This window comes from Alligator sinensis, unplaced genomic scaffold (genome assembly GCF_000455745.1).
Source record: "Alligator sinensis unplaced genomic scaffold, ASM45574v1 scaffold1336_1, whole genome shotgun sequence".
NCBI lineage: Eukaryota > Metazoa > Chordata > Crocodylia > Alligatoridae > Alligator > Alligator sinensis.
In genome coordinates, this window is record NW_005843037.1 from 351,014 (window position 1) to 366,841 (window position 15,828).

The following is a 15,828-nucleotide window of genomic DNA, read 5'->3' on the forward strand; positions in this document are numbered from 1 at the left end:
TAAAATCACTGCTGTATCATGATTGCATGTGTCAGAGGTCTGGAATTAACTGAACTTTCAAGTGTCCTATGTGTACTGACATGTTTCAAAAGCATTTAAACATTATTTGAAACATTTAGGGGAATTTTGTATGCAAATATGAATAAAGATCAAACTAAAAAGCCATTAACTTTAAGAAGTCAACAAGGAAGTTGATATGGAGTTAATTGTTTCCATGTGCTGAGTGCCTTCATTAACTGAACTTTTGGAGCATACAGCACAGAAACATACCCATATTTTAATTATCTTTGACAAATATCGCTTCTGAGTAAAATTCTCTGGCCCAATCTCCAAGCAACCATCTCATTGAAACCAGTCATAGCTGTGATGTCATAGGATGACACATTCCAGGGTACTTTCCACAATAGGGAAAATACAGTTTTGCAGAAGGTTAATTCCATTTGTGGAAAATGTCCCTACAGGCTGTTTGGTTCTTGGGAGAGCCAGTAGCTAAATTGAGGTTTAGTGGACTGTAGTAATGAGCAGATATATCATTGCACATGGACATAAGTTTTTTCTACTAATGCCAGCCTGTTTTGCATGGGTCAGCAGAAGTATTTCCTGTTAGATGTCTTCAGGAGTGCACTCTCTCTCTGCTGTTTTTTTTTAATAGGCAGGTTCTTTTGTAAAGCTAGTTTCATGACATTTTTGAAGACAAACAAGTATTGTTTATAGGGGAGGGTCTCATTTCCTCTTTCCTTCTCTCTCTCTCTTTAAAAAAAAGGAACAATATTTACTACACGTGTGAATGGATGCCCTGTGGCTACTTTTAACTTAGATAAGAAAGACTTTGCCTAATTGGAACAAAGTAAACTTAACGGTGGATTATCTTTGCAACGAGAAATAATCCAATATTATATCTGTCCCTTGGAAAAAATATAGAGGATGTTCTGATATACATATATTTAAAAAATCAGGCAGAATAAAATAAATGTACTGCTTTAGGCAAAGCACTAACTAAATCAGATGTACTCATAATATTATTTCTATATAATTTTCATTATTTCATCTCTAATCATGCAATATTTTCCTATCTGAATTATTTTTATTCATCTCTAGTTATAACAAATGGTTCAGCTTGTAAACATGTTTATTATTGGACTTGCCCAACTTATTGCATTAATACATGGAAAATAATAAAAGTTGCTATAAAGTAATATGACTGTTTCTTCTGCAACTACTAGATAGCTAAGCTCTCAGGCCTAAAGAGTTAGTTACTTTTAAGAACAAGGGTTTTCAAAGTATTTAGGCACCTAGTTCCTAGAGAACTTACATACCTAAAATTCTTTCAAAATCAGGCCCTAAATCACTTTACTAGATTCCTGGACTTGCTGGCACAGGACACGCCTAAGCATAAATAGATAGGTATAGCCCCCAGTAAATCTTAACTGGAACATCTTAAAAGATGCTTAAAGTTGGAAGAAATAAGGCACGTGACTCATTTCATGATGAAAACAATCATTGTTATGGTATTATATCTACCTTCACAATTCACAAAATCAAGATAAAATGTTTGCAGCATCCTAATGGCACATTAACTGCACACCACCAGCAGCACCTTTATCTTCAGAAGCAGGAACTAATAATAAATGTCTTCAGAGATAGTTTTATATAAATCCCACAACATAACAGAAAGCTAGGACCTGACTGTCCTTTCACATGTGCTGATAATCAGTATTTATTCCATTGCAATCAGTGGATTTACACCACACACAATCAACAGAAGAGGAGAGACATCAGGTGCAGAAAAAGGTCTTAGTAGAAGAGGGCATTTGCTTTTTACCCCATTTCTGGAGTTGGGAGATGATTTTATTAGTCTGCTTAGTGTTTCCTTCTCTGATGCACATACATTGGCATAACTAAAGACAATATTTGGGTAATTTGTGCCCTTTGGAAGAGTCACATCAGTGAGGTCCATCAGTCCTGTTCAGTTATCAGAAACTGGGAAGTGGTCAAATCTGAGAGAGCTAGAGGGATCATGTGAGCTCTTGGGGAAAGTCTGTCTGCTGCTCTCACCCGCTTTTGCCAAGGCATTGTTTTTGGCTTGTTTTAATGATGAATTAAGCTTTGAGGAAAAGGGTTTGATCTGAGTTTTGGGCAGTAGGAAAGGGAGGCAGAGAGGTCAGCCCCTCCTAGGTTGGTGAGTAGCTCACCAGCTTACATAGCTCAAGGAAGCAAAGGATTCATCTGAGGTCACCTATCAGAGATTTGCTCAAATGTCCTGAGAATTGAATTTTCGGGTTTCTGCCTCTTGAGTGTTTTGAGGAAAATTTGCCAATCACATCTGCTAGAAGGAGCATGTGATTGTAAGGGTACATGTGAAAGGAAATATAGTTCTACAGAATAAAGGGGAGAAAATACTTGGTTCCCATAAATAATGAGTTGGCTTAAATCAATCATATTCAGTAGGTCAGAATTTAATGGTCAGAGCATGCTTTGACTGAAATTTGGCACCCCCAGAAATCCCCAGAGAATAAGCAGCAGCAGGTGGAAATGACTGACAGCACTGTGTGGGATTACTGGGCACAGCATACAACTCTAGTGGCATTTCCTCTTCAGTGTGGAAAGAGCTAGAGATAATTTTTCTCTGCATTTCACCACCCACACTCTTCAGAGTGAAACTCTCTTTACTCTTTACAAAAAAAATCTGGGGACAGGAGAGAGAAAGGAGAATCATTATTTTAAGTGTTTTCTGGAAGTTGAGCTAATGCCCCAAACTGATGTCATTCTGTACAAAAATGTGGACATTTTAACATTTCAAATGTTTGGAAGTTCAGGAGTGAACATTTAAAGTGTTTTCCCATCTCTCTTTTATTCACTGTTGCAGCAACTGGCGTTTAGACAGACTGAACGGCCTTCCCTTGTCCTAGGAAGATGGAAAAGGGTTGTGTGGGGGTTTGTTTGTAATAGAAGTAATCACACTCATTCAGGTTACTTCTTCAAACGAGAGCAGAACTTAACCCAGTACAAAATGTACTTTGTTTGTCAAAGTGAAGCCAGCCTGGGCAGGACAGTGATGAGCCATTTTCAAGGCTTATTTGCTGTAATTTTTGCCATTTACTGACTTTGGATGAGATTTTCAAATATAAATAAAATATTTTTGGGTTTGTTTCCTCCAAAAGCAAATATTATAGAAGATCAGCCTGGGTTAGCCGCATACTTCAAGACGGCTGGGCTCAAGAGCAACTTAAATCCTTCAACACCACCTTCTTTCAACATTCTCAAGTTCTTTGAAGATGTGGCTCCTCCTGTCACTTGAGGCAAATCTCCCAATTAGTGCCAACATTTAATAATAATTTTTCCAGAGTCAACGTGGAGGTCTTGTCATCATAGGTGAAAATAATGTCTTTGTTTTTTCCATCTAGATTTCAACAGGATAAGAGAGAATTTACTATGCATTCTAATTAACATTTTTCCAAAGAAAGTTGTATACGACTGTCTGATTTCTTTTACTTACACTGGATCAGAATACTCCCTCCATCACTAGACAATGGCATGATAAAAGGAGAGCAATTATGGCCAAAGCTGGCCAATAAGCTCTGCTCAGAAGGCTTTACAAGAGTTGAAGGTACTATTACTTCTTTTCTTCTAGCCTGCAAACATACTTGGGTTCTATGTCTCTCTCAAGGGGACGCTACCACTAAACGTTTATGCTCTGGCACTCTTCTGTAGAAGTTAATAATTTTTACAGTGTTAACTTTTGCTTTATGCGCCTCAGAGGTGAACAGGTACAGGCAGCATGTTAATATCAACATCACTTCTAAAGGGGAAGAAAGATGAGGTTTCTGGACAGCAGCGGGTGCATTTATACGTTCATTAATGCACCTTAGTTACAGCGCATTTAGTTTAGTACTTCCTTAATAAAGTACTAAATAAATGCGCAGTACCTAGAGTTTCTGCGCAGAAGCACCAGTGAATGGTTATTTAGTGATGCTTACTGCACATTAGACTAATAACACTGTGCAGTAGGCCATTAGCATGGTTTTTGCTGTGACATTACTGTGCAGTGTTATTAGGCTAATGCACAGTAAGCATCTTGTGTAGATGCGCCCAGGGTGGAGGAAAAAGCCACCATGCAAATTCCACTTGCTTTCCCTAGAAAAGTCTCTGTGTAAGTTCATAGTTTTCTGCTCATGTAGTTCCATAGTCAGAATCTATGGACCTTCTTGTGAGAGAGAGAGAGAGAAACATGAACATTTTTGTTCTTAGCTTCAAATTTCCTCTCTCAGGCAATAGGCAGACAAGGTTGTTTGGGTAAATGTGAAATCTTTTATTAGTTGGTCTAATAAAAGATATCACATTTACCCAAATAGCCTTGTCTGCCTATGTCCTTAGACCAACACGGCTACAACCAACAACCCTCACTCAGGCCAGGAAGATTTACGGATTTAACTCATCCTACTGGAGGGTAGAAAAGGATTATTTTACTTTTAAACTGTATCTCTTGCTACATGATCAAGAACATGAATGCCTGTTAATAACTGTTAATTCAGAAGTACAGTTACAGTAACTACTATATTAGAATGATAGAAAATTAAGGTTGGAAGGAACCTCAGGAGGTCACATCTAGTCCAACCCCCTGCTCAAAGCAGGACCAGCCCCAACTAGATCATCCCAGCGAAGGCTTTGTTTAGCTGGGTCTTAAAAACCTCCAGGGATGGAGATTCTACAACCTCTCTGGAAAACCTGTTCTAGTGCTTTTCTATCATCCTAGTAGGAAAGTTTTTCCTAATATCTAACTTCAACTTCTTGCTGCAACTTGAGACCATTGCTCCTTGTCTTGTCGTCTGCCACTGCTGAGAACAGTTTAGCTGTATCCTCTTTGTAACCACTGTTCACGTAGTTGAAGGTTATTAATAAATCCAAAGTGTTTTCAGTTTTGGGACTTATGCTGCAGGGAGAAAGCTGTAACTTCATCTCTTGTTTCCGAAGTACAGCCAAAGAAAGAGGAACACAGATTTTCCTGTGGACCTGCAGAGCCCTAAGTTTCAGCGCAGCTTCTTCTGGGCAGGAAAAAAAAAACCTCTTCCATTCCCTGGCACCATGCATAGGCACCACCTGCTCTTTAAAACCCAAAGAGTTAACTCCTGCCTCCATTTCACTTTTCCTAGCATAAGTGCTCGGATTGGCAGAAAATGTCTGCTGCCGGGGGAGCTCTCCAAAGGCTAGGTTGATCCCCAGGCTGAAACACTCTCTGCCTCTCTTTTTACTTTATACTAAACTTTGTTTTGCGTTGGGTTTATAGAGACTCTCCTGAGAAATTAATTAGCTCTGATGACTAAATGTGTGTCAAGAAGATCCCTCAAGAACATGGGTGCAATTACTGGCAGAGCAGCACCATAGAGCTTGCAGTGTTTCCATTCTATAATTGTTTTCTGTTTAGTGCTCTGAATTTGCTGCCTTTAAAGAGCACCAGCAAGAGTTTTAAAATTGAAGTGAAATGTAATATAGTTTGTTACCCTGGTAATTGATGATCACAGATATAGGCTGCTGTCGAACTCCCAGAATTAGTACTCGTTCAACTCTACATTCGGTGCTGTACTGTCCATTTCCATCTGCACAGCTGGAAAAAAATATCTTAACTACAGCAGCTTCTCAGTGGAAGTGCAACAAAGGATGAAAACTTTAAGGGACAAACCACAACTACACTCTCTTGCTTCACGTTTCCAGAACAGTTTATTTTTCCCCTAATATAATTTTTGTTATAGCAGGGATAATTTTCCCCTTTGTTAACTGCCTTTAGGATGCATCAATTAATCTCAAAAACAGAGATTTATTGTAGCCAATTTTGGGGAGGGGGATAGAAAATACAGATTGAACACCAGAATGTTTTGTAAATTCATTTCAGTTTAGCCAAAATGCTTATGATGGGGAAAAAAGCTAAAATGTTTCATTTTAATGTTTTGAAGTGACATGTTTCAATTTGAGATTCAAAATATTTTTGTTTGAATCTTCAAATTTGTTTTAAAATCCTTCAAAAAGTATTAACTGAAAACAAATGTTAAAATTAAATATTTTTTCAATGCACATTGATTTTTTTCTGACTCTTTAATATGCTAAACATATAGAAAACATTGCTTCAGGTCAATATAAAATTATATATTTTTTCAACTTTTCAGATGCAAATGGTGAAGTGTTCATCTACACTACAAAATGTACTCTCTTAAAACCTCATAACAGGATTCAGGCTTACCTATAATGATGGACTTAAAGTGTGTTTTTTAACAAAATGTTACCTAAAACATTCTGTGATCCCATTTCATGGTAAATTTTACAGATCTCCACCTCAGTCTGAGAAGCTTGAAGAAGCAAGGAAAAACCGGTAGGTTCATGACTATATTACTTACCCATCTGGACAACAGATCTCATTTAGTCCTTAGTAGGGGCCTGGGAGTGGGACATTTTTCTGCTTATAAACAGCTATCAATATTTCTAGTATTCAGCATGTCCCTTACCACCCCCCGTGGTTGTCTGTATTATCACCAGGGATCCTGGTTTTCTCCGATTAAAAAAAAAAAAATCCCAATTTTGGAGTTAAAAAATGTAACCCCGAATCCACATTTTTCCATGATTAAAATGAACCAGCACTAATATGTATGCGTGTGTGTGTATACACACACAGACATGTATACACATACATACATACATACACATATATTAGTGCTCACACACACATATTAGTGCTGGTTCATTTTAATCATGGAAAAATGAATATATATATATATATATATTAACTCCAAAATTGGGATTTTTTTTTTTTTTTTTATCAAAGAAAACCAGGATCCCTGACTATCACATTGTTTCTTAATATGTTTTAACATTTCTTCCCTTAGCTTCATTGCTAAGAACAACTGCACTTTGTCCTACTAGTTTCTGTGGCTACAATAATGCTCTTTATATATATGTAGTTCCTATAACACGAAGATTTCCATATAATGAGGCCATCTGCTATCTGTCTGCTTTTTGCAAAACTGGATTTTTCTCCCTCAGTCCCTCCCATGCACTTTACTCTCTGGTCCTGGGATCCTTGTTGCCATTCATTGTGTTTAGTTCAGTAAGTCTGTAAATAGTGTAAACTAGGACCAAACTTGATGTTCTAGATGCACTCAGACCTGGACTATGCAGAGCAGCACTTGCCTCTAGTTCCTGCCCCCAAGACTAATGCATTTTATATTAGATAACCATTGGTTAAACTGCAGGAAGGAAGGACAGACAGATGGACAGACTCAGGAAGTCACAAGAACACAGGTTTCCCCTTCTCCCAGGGGAGTGCCCTCCTTAGTAGGCTACCGAGTTAGGGGTTCTTGCTTGCCGTTCTTATAGTTCTGTGCCTCTTGTATATTGGGCTGCCCCAGTTGCCCAGCTTCAACAGAAAGAGTGGATGGTATCCATACCTAGACTATTTTGTAGACTGATGGGTTGGGCACTCTCCTGGAGGGTATGGCATGTAAGATTGAGTTCCCTTAGACTGAGGAGGGCCTAGAAGCCAGGTATCCTTTTTCATGGGTGTGGGGAGGGCAAGTGCTCTAATCACTGGGCAATTTATATAACAGGTGGGCAAGCTCCCCCTCCTCTTTGACAGTGAAAGTCAGTGTAGGTGCTATACTTGGTCCCAAAGTAAGTGGTGCTAGCAGTTAGGTATCTCTGGGCAGTCTGAATTCTGAGATGATGAAGGTGCTTCCCTGGCAGGCCATATACGTGGTTAAGCTCTGAGGAGGGGTGGGGGCTCAGACATACCCCTAAGCTTGGTTTACTCCAGGCGCCTCCCAGCTTACACCTGCATACTCTATCGTGCCCTTTGGTGGCATGAAACACTGTTGTATGGACCCTAGATGCCTAAACCTGTTGGTTTTGATCGCTCTCCTGTGAAAGGCCTAATGGAGGCAACTACAACAATTTGGATCTGACCCAAAGTAGAATGAACTGTAAGAGGTATTGCTATTGGTAGCCCATAAGTTTGGGAAGCTGAACAAACTTCTGTCAGTTGCTGTTACCTGGAAGAGAGCCTATTCTCATGGAAAGTGAATTTCCTGTACAGGAACTGCTTCTTATGGAGGTATTGAAATGAATGCCCATCATCTAGATAGAGTTCACCTACTGCAGAGTCCTATGGAAGATACCAGATGTAGAAGAGAGTTAACAGCAGCTTATAGGGTTGCACAATGAAACTGGAAATAAATACAAAAAACCTTACTATGTGCTAAAAAGGTCTGGAATACTAAAACACTCCAGTGAGGAATGATGCAGTATTATGAATGTCTGGATATTATGGCTTTGTAAATTTATCTCCTTATCTGTGCAGCACCATGAAAAAAATATCTTTGCAACTGGAGAGGAGCTTTTGTGGCCTGACATAATCCTCCACTTTCTTCTCCTCTTTCCAGGTTACTGGAGGCTGGCAGACAAAGAAGGGGAAGAGCAAAAGGAAAACCAGGAACTGCTCTAGTTTTGCAGCCATCCTACAATCTTGTGCTAAAGGAACAGTCTTTGTGCTCCATCAGGGTCCCCAAGCTGAAGAAATAGAGCCCGGGAAAGTGAGAAGGCGGCCAAACTTCTCCCCACTAAATTGGAGGAGACTGGCTCCTCTTCAAGCAGGTGTGTTTGGCCTAAGCCATGCTGTGTTGGCGAGGCAGGCAGTCCAAAGCCACCTGTTTCCTATATAGCAGGTTCTGCTGCTGGAGGAAAAGATTCCAGAAAGTGAGGAGCAGCTGGAACATGACAGTACCAGAAGAGATGGACAAAAGGGAAAAGGGACAGGCAGGTAAAAAACACACAGGCCCATTGTACCTTGGAGTCCAGGGCAACATGAAGTTCATAAGAAATAGCCGTCATCCATTCAATGGATTTTCCTACTGCAGTCTTTAGGAGTATGATGCTCCCCCCACGCTGGAACACTGGAATCTACCAACAGCAAAACCAGAGCAGAAGACCTCAGCTGTGAAAATCTCAATGCCATTCACTGATCATTATTTTTTAACTTAACTGAGGAGAAAAATGCAGATATTTCTTACCAGATGTCAACAGAGAGCATGCGACTGGATAAACTTTGTTCTACTTACAATAAGAGTGCTAGCAATCTTCCTGTATTCTCTTCATCCCACCAACATTCAATGATTATTGTTACCCAGTGCAGTGTCCCCGTCCCAATTAAGAGTACATGTTAGCAGCCAGGGTGTAATCAGCAAAGGAGAGAGGCAAAGATGGCGCATTGGCCTGCTCTGGCAAACACAGCTGCTATCATTCTACGTGCTAATTGTCACCAAAGCCTGATGTTGATAAGCACATAGTAGTTTAGACCACAGCAGTCCCACCTAGAAATGCCAGGTTGCCAAGTGAGCTCACACATCCCTAAAATGCTGCTGAAAAACGTTTTGTGCTTCCAACATTCCCAGAGGGCTGGTCTTACCAGGGAAGTTTTTGTGAAATAAGGTAGGGTGAGTGTGAACTTACATTTCATTAGTTCCTATGCACTAGTTCCCTCTGTGGGCAATTTTAGGGCCAGATTCTAGTCTACCTATTAGGCATGTAAGTGGACACAGGTGCCTAAATATGATTCCTTTCATCCTGCCCAAGTCCTTGAAAAACAGTTACTGTAAAAGATGGGTAGGCCCTCCTTCTCACTGTTTTTTGTGGCTGCATCTTAAGGGTCAGGTGACAGTATGTTACAAAGGTAGATGCATGAACAGATGTTTCAGGACATGAACAGGGTGGAATAATGTCGTTCTTAGGCACCTAAAGTCTACTTACATGCCTTATAGGTGGAATGGAATCAGTCTAGCCCTTAGTGCATACTAAATGCAAGGTAGCCAGCTCAACTTCTTAGTACACATTAGGAGTGTCACCACAGGGAGTTAGGTCAGAGCAGCTACTTTGCTGTAAATTTACATCCTTGCTTACTGCCTTGTAGCTCCCTGATTTTATAAGTGCTTGAGCAAGTGACTTTTTTAATTTATCAAACAGATGGAAACAATATTTTAGGCCAAACGACATACACTCTCCAAAGTTACTGGGATCTTCAGTTTTCCTGGACCTTCCATTCGAATAAATCTTCTAAAATCATACCACACCTATACCAAGAAAAAGAGAAGGAACAAGCATGATATATGAGCAGAGAAAGATCAGATACCTCTGCAGGGATATTTGTCTTGTGATTTCATTTCTGGGTCTCACTATCCTTTACTGTTTTCTCAAGATGTAAGAAGTACCTTTTAATGTTGGGTCCAATGACCCAAATCCTCACTATCTAGTAAAAAAAAATGGAGAAGACCTTTTCTAGAACTTACATTAATTTTAATAGATCTTGAAGCTGCTAGAGGTATTAAGTAATAGTGTCATTTATAAAGCTACAGTATGTGTTGTATATTATGCAAAAATATTAAAACCCAGTGGAGAAAAATTTGTAATAAATAGTGTAATAAAATTTAACTGTTCCACCTGTCACAAATTTGAGCTACACTGTTCTCAGTGGTAACAAATGACAGAACAAGGAACAAAGGTCTCAAGTTGCAGCAAGGGAGGTTTAGGTTGGATATTAGGAAAATCTGTTTCACTAGGAGGGTGGCGAAGCACTGGAATGGTTTACCTAGAGAGGTGGTGGAATCTCCATCCTTGGAGGTTTTTAAAGCCTGGCTCAACAAAGCCCTGGCTGGAATGATCTAGTTGGGGATGGCCCTGCTTTGAGCAGGGGGTTGGACTACATGCCCTCCTGAGGTCCCTTCCAGTCCTAATTTTCTATGATTCTATGAAATTTGCATTATAAGGTAATTGCTTTGGGCTAAACATTACTAGGTTTCCCCCAGTTTCCTCCCCTCCCCGCCCCCGCCACCAAATGATCATACGGTCTATTTCTCATGAATTCATTAATATAATTTATTATTTATATATTTATTTTGTGTTGTGAAGTGAAAGTCCTTTAAGTTACATGTTCTAGAATTTAAGGACACTCTCCATGAAGTATCTCCTTGACAATTTCTGCTTTTGAAACCAAGTCATTTATGTAGGAGTATATTGCACTGCCATCATGTGGATAAATAACTTCCACTTCAGAGAAGTACTGATTTTCTTAAATGTGTTGGTGTTTGATGTTCTTAAATAGGGCACTGAACAACAGTCTGCATTGCAGTACTTTATGTTGTTATCTTGACCGATGTGGTATCATGTACTTACTAGTTCCTGAAATGAGAATCCTTACTTTGAATTGTATTCAGTGAAGATGGAGTGGGAGAATGGGACATAACATGCACACACAGTGATCAGGATGACAGAAATATAGCACACAAATGAGATATTTTCCCAAAGTTCTCCTAACATATCTGTCTACCAACATGCATCTTCCTTGTGCAGCAATCTATGTACGCTAATCCCACAGCATCGATTCTAGTGTCTTTATTACCTTTCAACTCCCTCTTTTATCTTTTCCTCCATGTAAATTAAAAATTTACTGTAGGAAAAATAAATGGATTATGCCATCAGCTAATTTCTTGTACAGAGGTCACAGAAAGAGTGCATCTTGAGAAGTGATTTAAATTAGGAAGGGGTTGGAGGTTTATGTACCAGTCTGGAATAGGTAAGTATAGAAAGCACAGGGGCTGCTGTGGGACAAGCAGAAAAATGGGGGAGAGAGGCTTTGAAAAAGGACCTCTGAGAAGATAAGATATGAATAGGTCATTACTACTGTGTGATGTGCCACTGTCACAGAAAAATGAAGGTAAATGATTTCTTCTGAACTAAATACCAGAGATTGTATGTTCTTACTTATCCTTACTTCATCTGATCCAGGCAGTAAAACACCCACTTCAGTGGCTGCTTGTTCAGTGACTGGGTGCACCAGTAAAGCTTTTCCTGAATTAAAAAATAGAAAAGGAAGTGTGGCGGTAGGTGGACATGGGGAAGAACACAGGAGACGCATTATATTCTGTTCCTAGCTCTGCTACCTTGCTGGATGATGCTGGGCAAATAGCTTCTCTTCTATATGCCTCACTTTTCCGATCTGTAAAATGGGGTTAATAGCACCAACTTCTTTGGTAAAACACTTTGAGATCTGTCAATTAAAATTATTATATCATTATGATTATATTATTATATATCTTATTATTGTACATGGTTATTATGTAAAACACTTTACCTAAGTATACCACTCTGGAGCTAATCTTAATGATGAAGACTATTGAGTTGTTGGATGAGGTCTTCAAAATCACTTAATGAAGTCAAATGCTCAACTCTCTTTGTAAGTCAATGAGAGGTAGATGCCTGGCTCCTTTAGGCACCTGAAAATCCACCCTTCCATAAGAGTTATGCCAATGCAATACCAGTGCAGAATCCTGAACATGGCATATTTTTACTGTTAACAATGGGCCCCTACCAAAATGTTCCTTCTCTATCAGGGCAAGGGACTGGAGAATCTCTAATTTTTTCCTATTAAACCAACCCCCACCGCCTACTTTCCTATAATCCAAATCAACAAAAAAGAGCATCACTTTGCACACAAGCTTCTCTAAAGTGTGCTTCACTGGAAATATTTACACTTTGTTCCTGAAAGATATATATTGGTTGGGCAGGGCTGTATTCAACATATGCAACTGATGTGGGAACAGTACAAAAAAGTTCTGGAGATCTAACGTGACACATTCAGAGGCACAAATTTTTTTCTTCAGTTATCTCCAGCCTCAGACTAACAGCAAGATGGACAAGGGTGATTCATATGTGTCGATACCAGAGGTAGCAAAAGCCTTGAATTTAGTTACAGAATTTTAATAAGAGGGTGCTACAAGTTGCACAGTTTCCAGTGAAGTGCTTGCCAAATGGTGCTGCCTTTTTTCTTGCTCCTAGTTATAGGAGAGTGGGTTTTGTTCAAATAGGAAAACATATTAGTAGATTTTTCAGTCTTTCACCCCACTTGTAAAGAGGGAACTTTTTTTATGGGAGTTCACTGTTAACACATAGGAAACACAGCACAGTTTAGGAGTCCGTGCTGTGCTGCATGATCTAGAAAATTTACTGAATTTGGGGTTGCAACAACTACAAGACTAGCTCCTTCATATTTTAAGTATAATCTCTGGAAATACTGGCTTGTGGGGGCAGGAATATCAGACCAACAGTCAATTAACATTGGATGACATTTATCCAGAATTTCTGCTCTTAGTTCTGTGCTCAGATGATGGAACTAATTTCCATGTGCCCCACAGGGAAATGGGGTCCAGGAGTGACTAGTAATTTTGGGTGCCTCCATTTTTTGCATCTGCACATGAGTTGTTTAAAGGACTTCTGTGTAGGAAGCCCATAGCATTCACTTTCCGAAAATGTAGTTGCTTTTGGAGATCTTACTCAGTATCACTATTCACTTAAAAATCTTGGCCAAGGTTTTCAAACTGCTTGCTATTACAATATGCTAAAGTCAGAAGTGCCTAACTTTCAAAGAAATACCAGCTGATGAGAAAAAAACAACTACTTACCCAGCATGTACTCATCTTCTACACCAAAAGTTTCTAGTTCCTCAGGGAATTCTACCCAGAGAGGCCTGTGGGAAGCAAGAAGGTTGGGTCTGCTCAGTTTCTTCTTTCCCAGGAAGTCCTCTGTGACCCACCTGGAGTTCTCAGTCTCCCTTTCCCCAACTTTAAAGCTGTAGCTACTAATATCCAACACAGGAAGACTGGATAAGTTTGTAACCCATGTGCGCCTTTAAATGCCATATTTAAGTCGCCTGTTAAGCTCTGCTGTGTAACAAGACTTAAGGCACTTCTGGTACTTTTATACTGCTACTCTACAAAAGCAGAAAGCAAGGCTAATTCAATGCTTTGCTCAAGCCTCTTGCTGGACAGACGACCATACTAGAGCTGCCCAAACTGGTATGCACAATTTATGATTTGTAATTTTGTTTCGATCTATTTTTAAAACTTGTGTTTGGCTCCATGCAGTGACTGTGACCATGCATACAAATAGGACATTAGCATATGTAAATATATGTACCATTACATGCACAAATAAGGTTCATAACTGAGTGCATCCCAGGGTTTCAACACTATTGAAAACCAGGCCTCATCTTTCCTAAAAATCTGTGATGCACTGGCTTCACAGCTAGCGAGAGGAAATCTGACAGGAGCAGACAACAATTCCAGTGCTATCTGTAAAAGACAAAACTACAAGAGTGTTTAGTAATTTTATCTTCCACCAAAATGACGGCTGTGATCCATTCCATTGAGATCTCTATTGGCTGGAAAACAAAGCAAAGCTAGCTTCCTGACCCAATTTCTAAACAGTATTATTCTACTAAAGGAAAAATGGCTGTAGGGAGTGTGGCACAGCATATTATGCCTCATATTTGAATTATCTATGCAAAATTAATTCTGATAAAGGTAACCTGGTAGCCTATTCCTCCAAATGAACAAAAAGCATTTAAACAGAGAAAAAAATACTGATATTAGCACTTTCAGGTCAGCAGGTTAGGGGTCTATTAGTAATATTTAGATATGAATCAGAATAGGGGATAATATTCTTTTTGAATATTAGTAAATTGATTTATTGAATCTTTCTCTTTTAGAAAGTGAACATTTTTTTTCTTTGCTTTAAAAAAATCATATATGTCAATTATGAAAGTAAGTGATGGTAATTTAACTCTTCTTCCAATGCATCCTTCTTGCCATAACCATTAAACTTCCTGACTTTGAAGAAGGATTTTTTCTTTAAAGAACAAGAGAATTCATTTTGGTTTAGTCCATTATGATCTTACCTCATAAGTGGTTCAGCCTCAGCATGTGTCCGGTAGAACAGTGTATACAAGTAGGGAAGAAGGCTGTACCGCTCTCTGATGGCTTCCCTGATGATCTGTGTATTCTTCTCTCCAAACAGCCATGGTTCACGGCGTTTGCTGTTCAGGCTGGCGTGGCCTCTGAAGAAAGGCTGGTATGCTCCAGCCTGATACCAGCGAACAAGTAGTTCCGGTTCTGGATTTCCAATAAACCCGCCCACATCAGCTAGATTTTAGAGAGACAGACAATGAGTTTTTGGAAAGGTTTCTGTAAAATGTGGAATTCCATTACAAACATGCCAAATGCTTAAATGTGTTAGTTGAATATGCACCTGCTACCCTGCTGAAAGTAAAAAAATAAATAAATAAATTGTAACATCCAACTATTGATGAAGTGGTTTGTTTGCTTTGAGAGATGTGGTAAGTCTTTCTTCTGGACACAAGATAAAATTATAGTGCTACTAACAGACGACAGCTTGAGGTTTGCAGTTCAAGATGGGACTTGGAGCTGTAATTAACCTAAATATATAAAATTGCTTTGAAATACATTGGACTGTAAGAGGAAAGAGGGCTGTTTTGGGGCTCAAACACTAGCTTTTCATTATCTGTGTTTAAATCTGCCTCAGAACGCAAGCTTAATACAGTTGATGGTCTACTCTTGGTGAAAAATTCAGAATAAACACCTTACCTCCACAGAATGAAATTCCTACCATGCTGAGAGTGAGCAACATTGGAATGGAGATTTTCAAGTAACTCCAATCTGCTGTGTTGTCCCCTGTCCATACTGCTCCTGGAAATCCCAATAGCATTGCTTTAAATTTACATACCGAGTTCAGGCTCATAAGTCAATGAACAGGTCTGATTAAGAAAGGAGGAAGAGGGGGATGCCAAGCTAGCAAACTCATTTCAGGTCTTGTATTTGATGTGTGCATACTACTGGAATAGGCAAGTACAGATGGTGGGCACATGTTATGGAACACCGTGGTTTGCTACCCAACCTTTAATTTTTGCCAGCTCTGAAAGATCAGGCAGCAGTCACATTTTAA

The 15,828-nt window shown here is 39.3% G+C and overlaps 1 protein-coding gene across 13 annotated transcripts in view; it reads right to left on the reverse strand.

The window, feature by feature from the left end:
- Positions 1-1,480: 1,480 nt before the first annotated feature.
- Positions 1,481-15,828, reverse strand: part of GANC (glucosidase alpha, neutral C) — a 43,786-nt gene continuing 29,438 nt past the window's right edge. For 4 of the 13 annotated variants that reach the window (XM_025193332.1, XM_025193336.1, XM_025193334.1 and 1 more), the window contains exon 16: positions 14,870-15,572. In XM_025193332.1, coding sequence (XP_025049117.1) covers positions 15,418-15,572 — 155 coding nt within the window. In that variant the 3' untranslated portion in view covers positions 14,870-15,417. The other 9 variants (XR_003092060.1, XR_003092059.1, XM_025193333.1 and 6 more) reach the window with 7 other exon arrangements.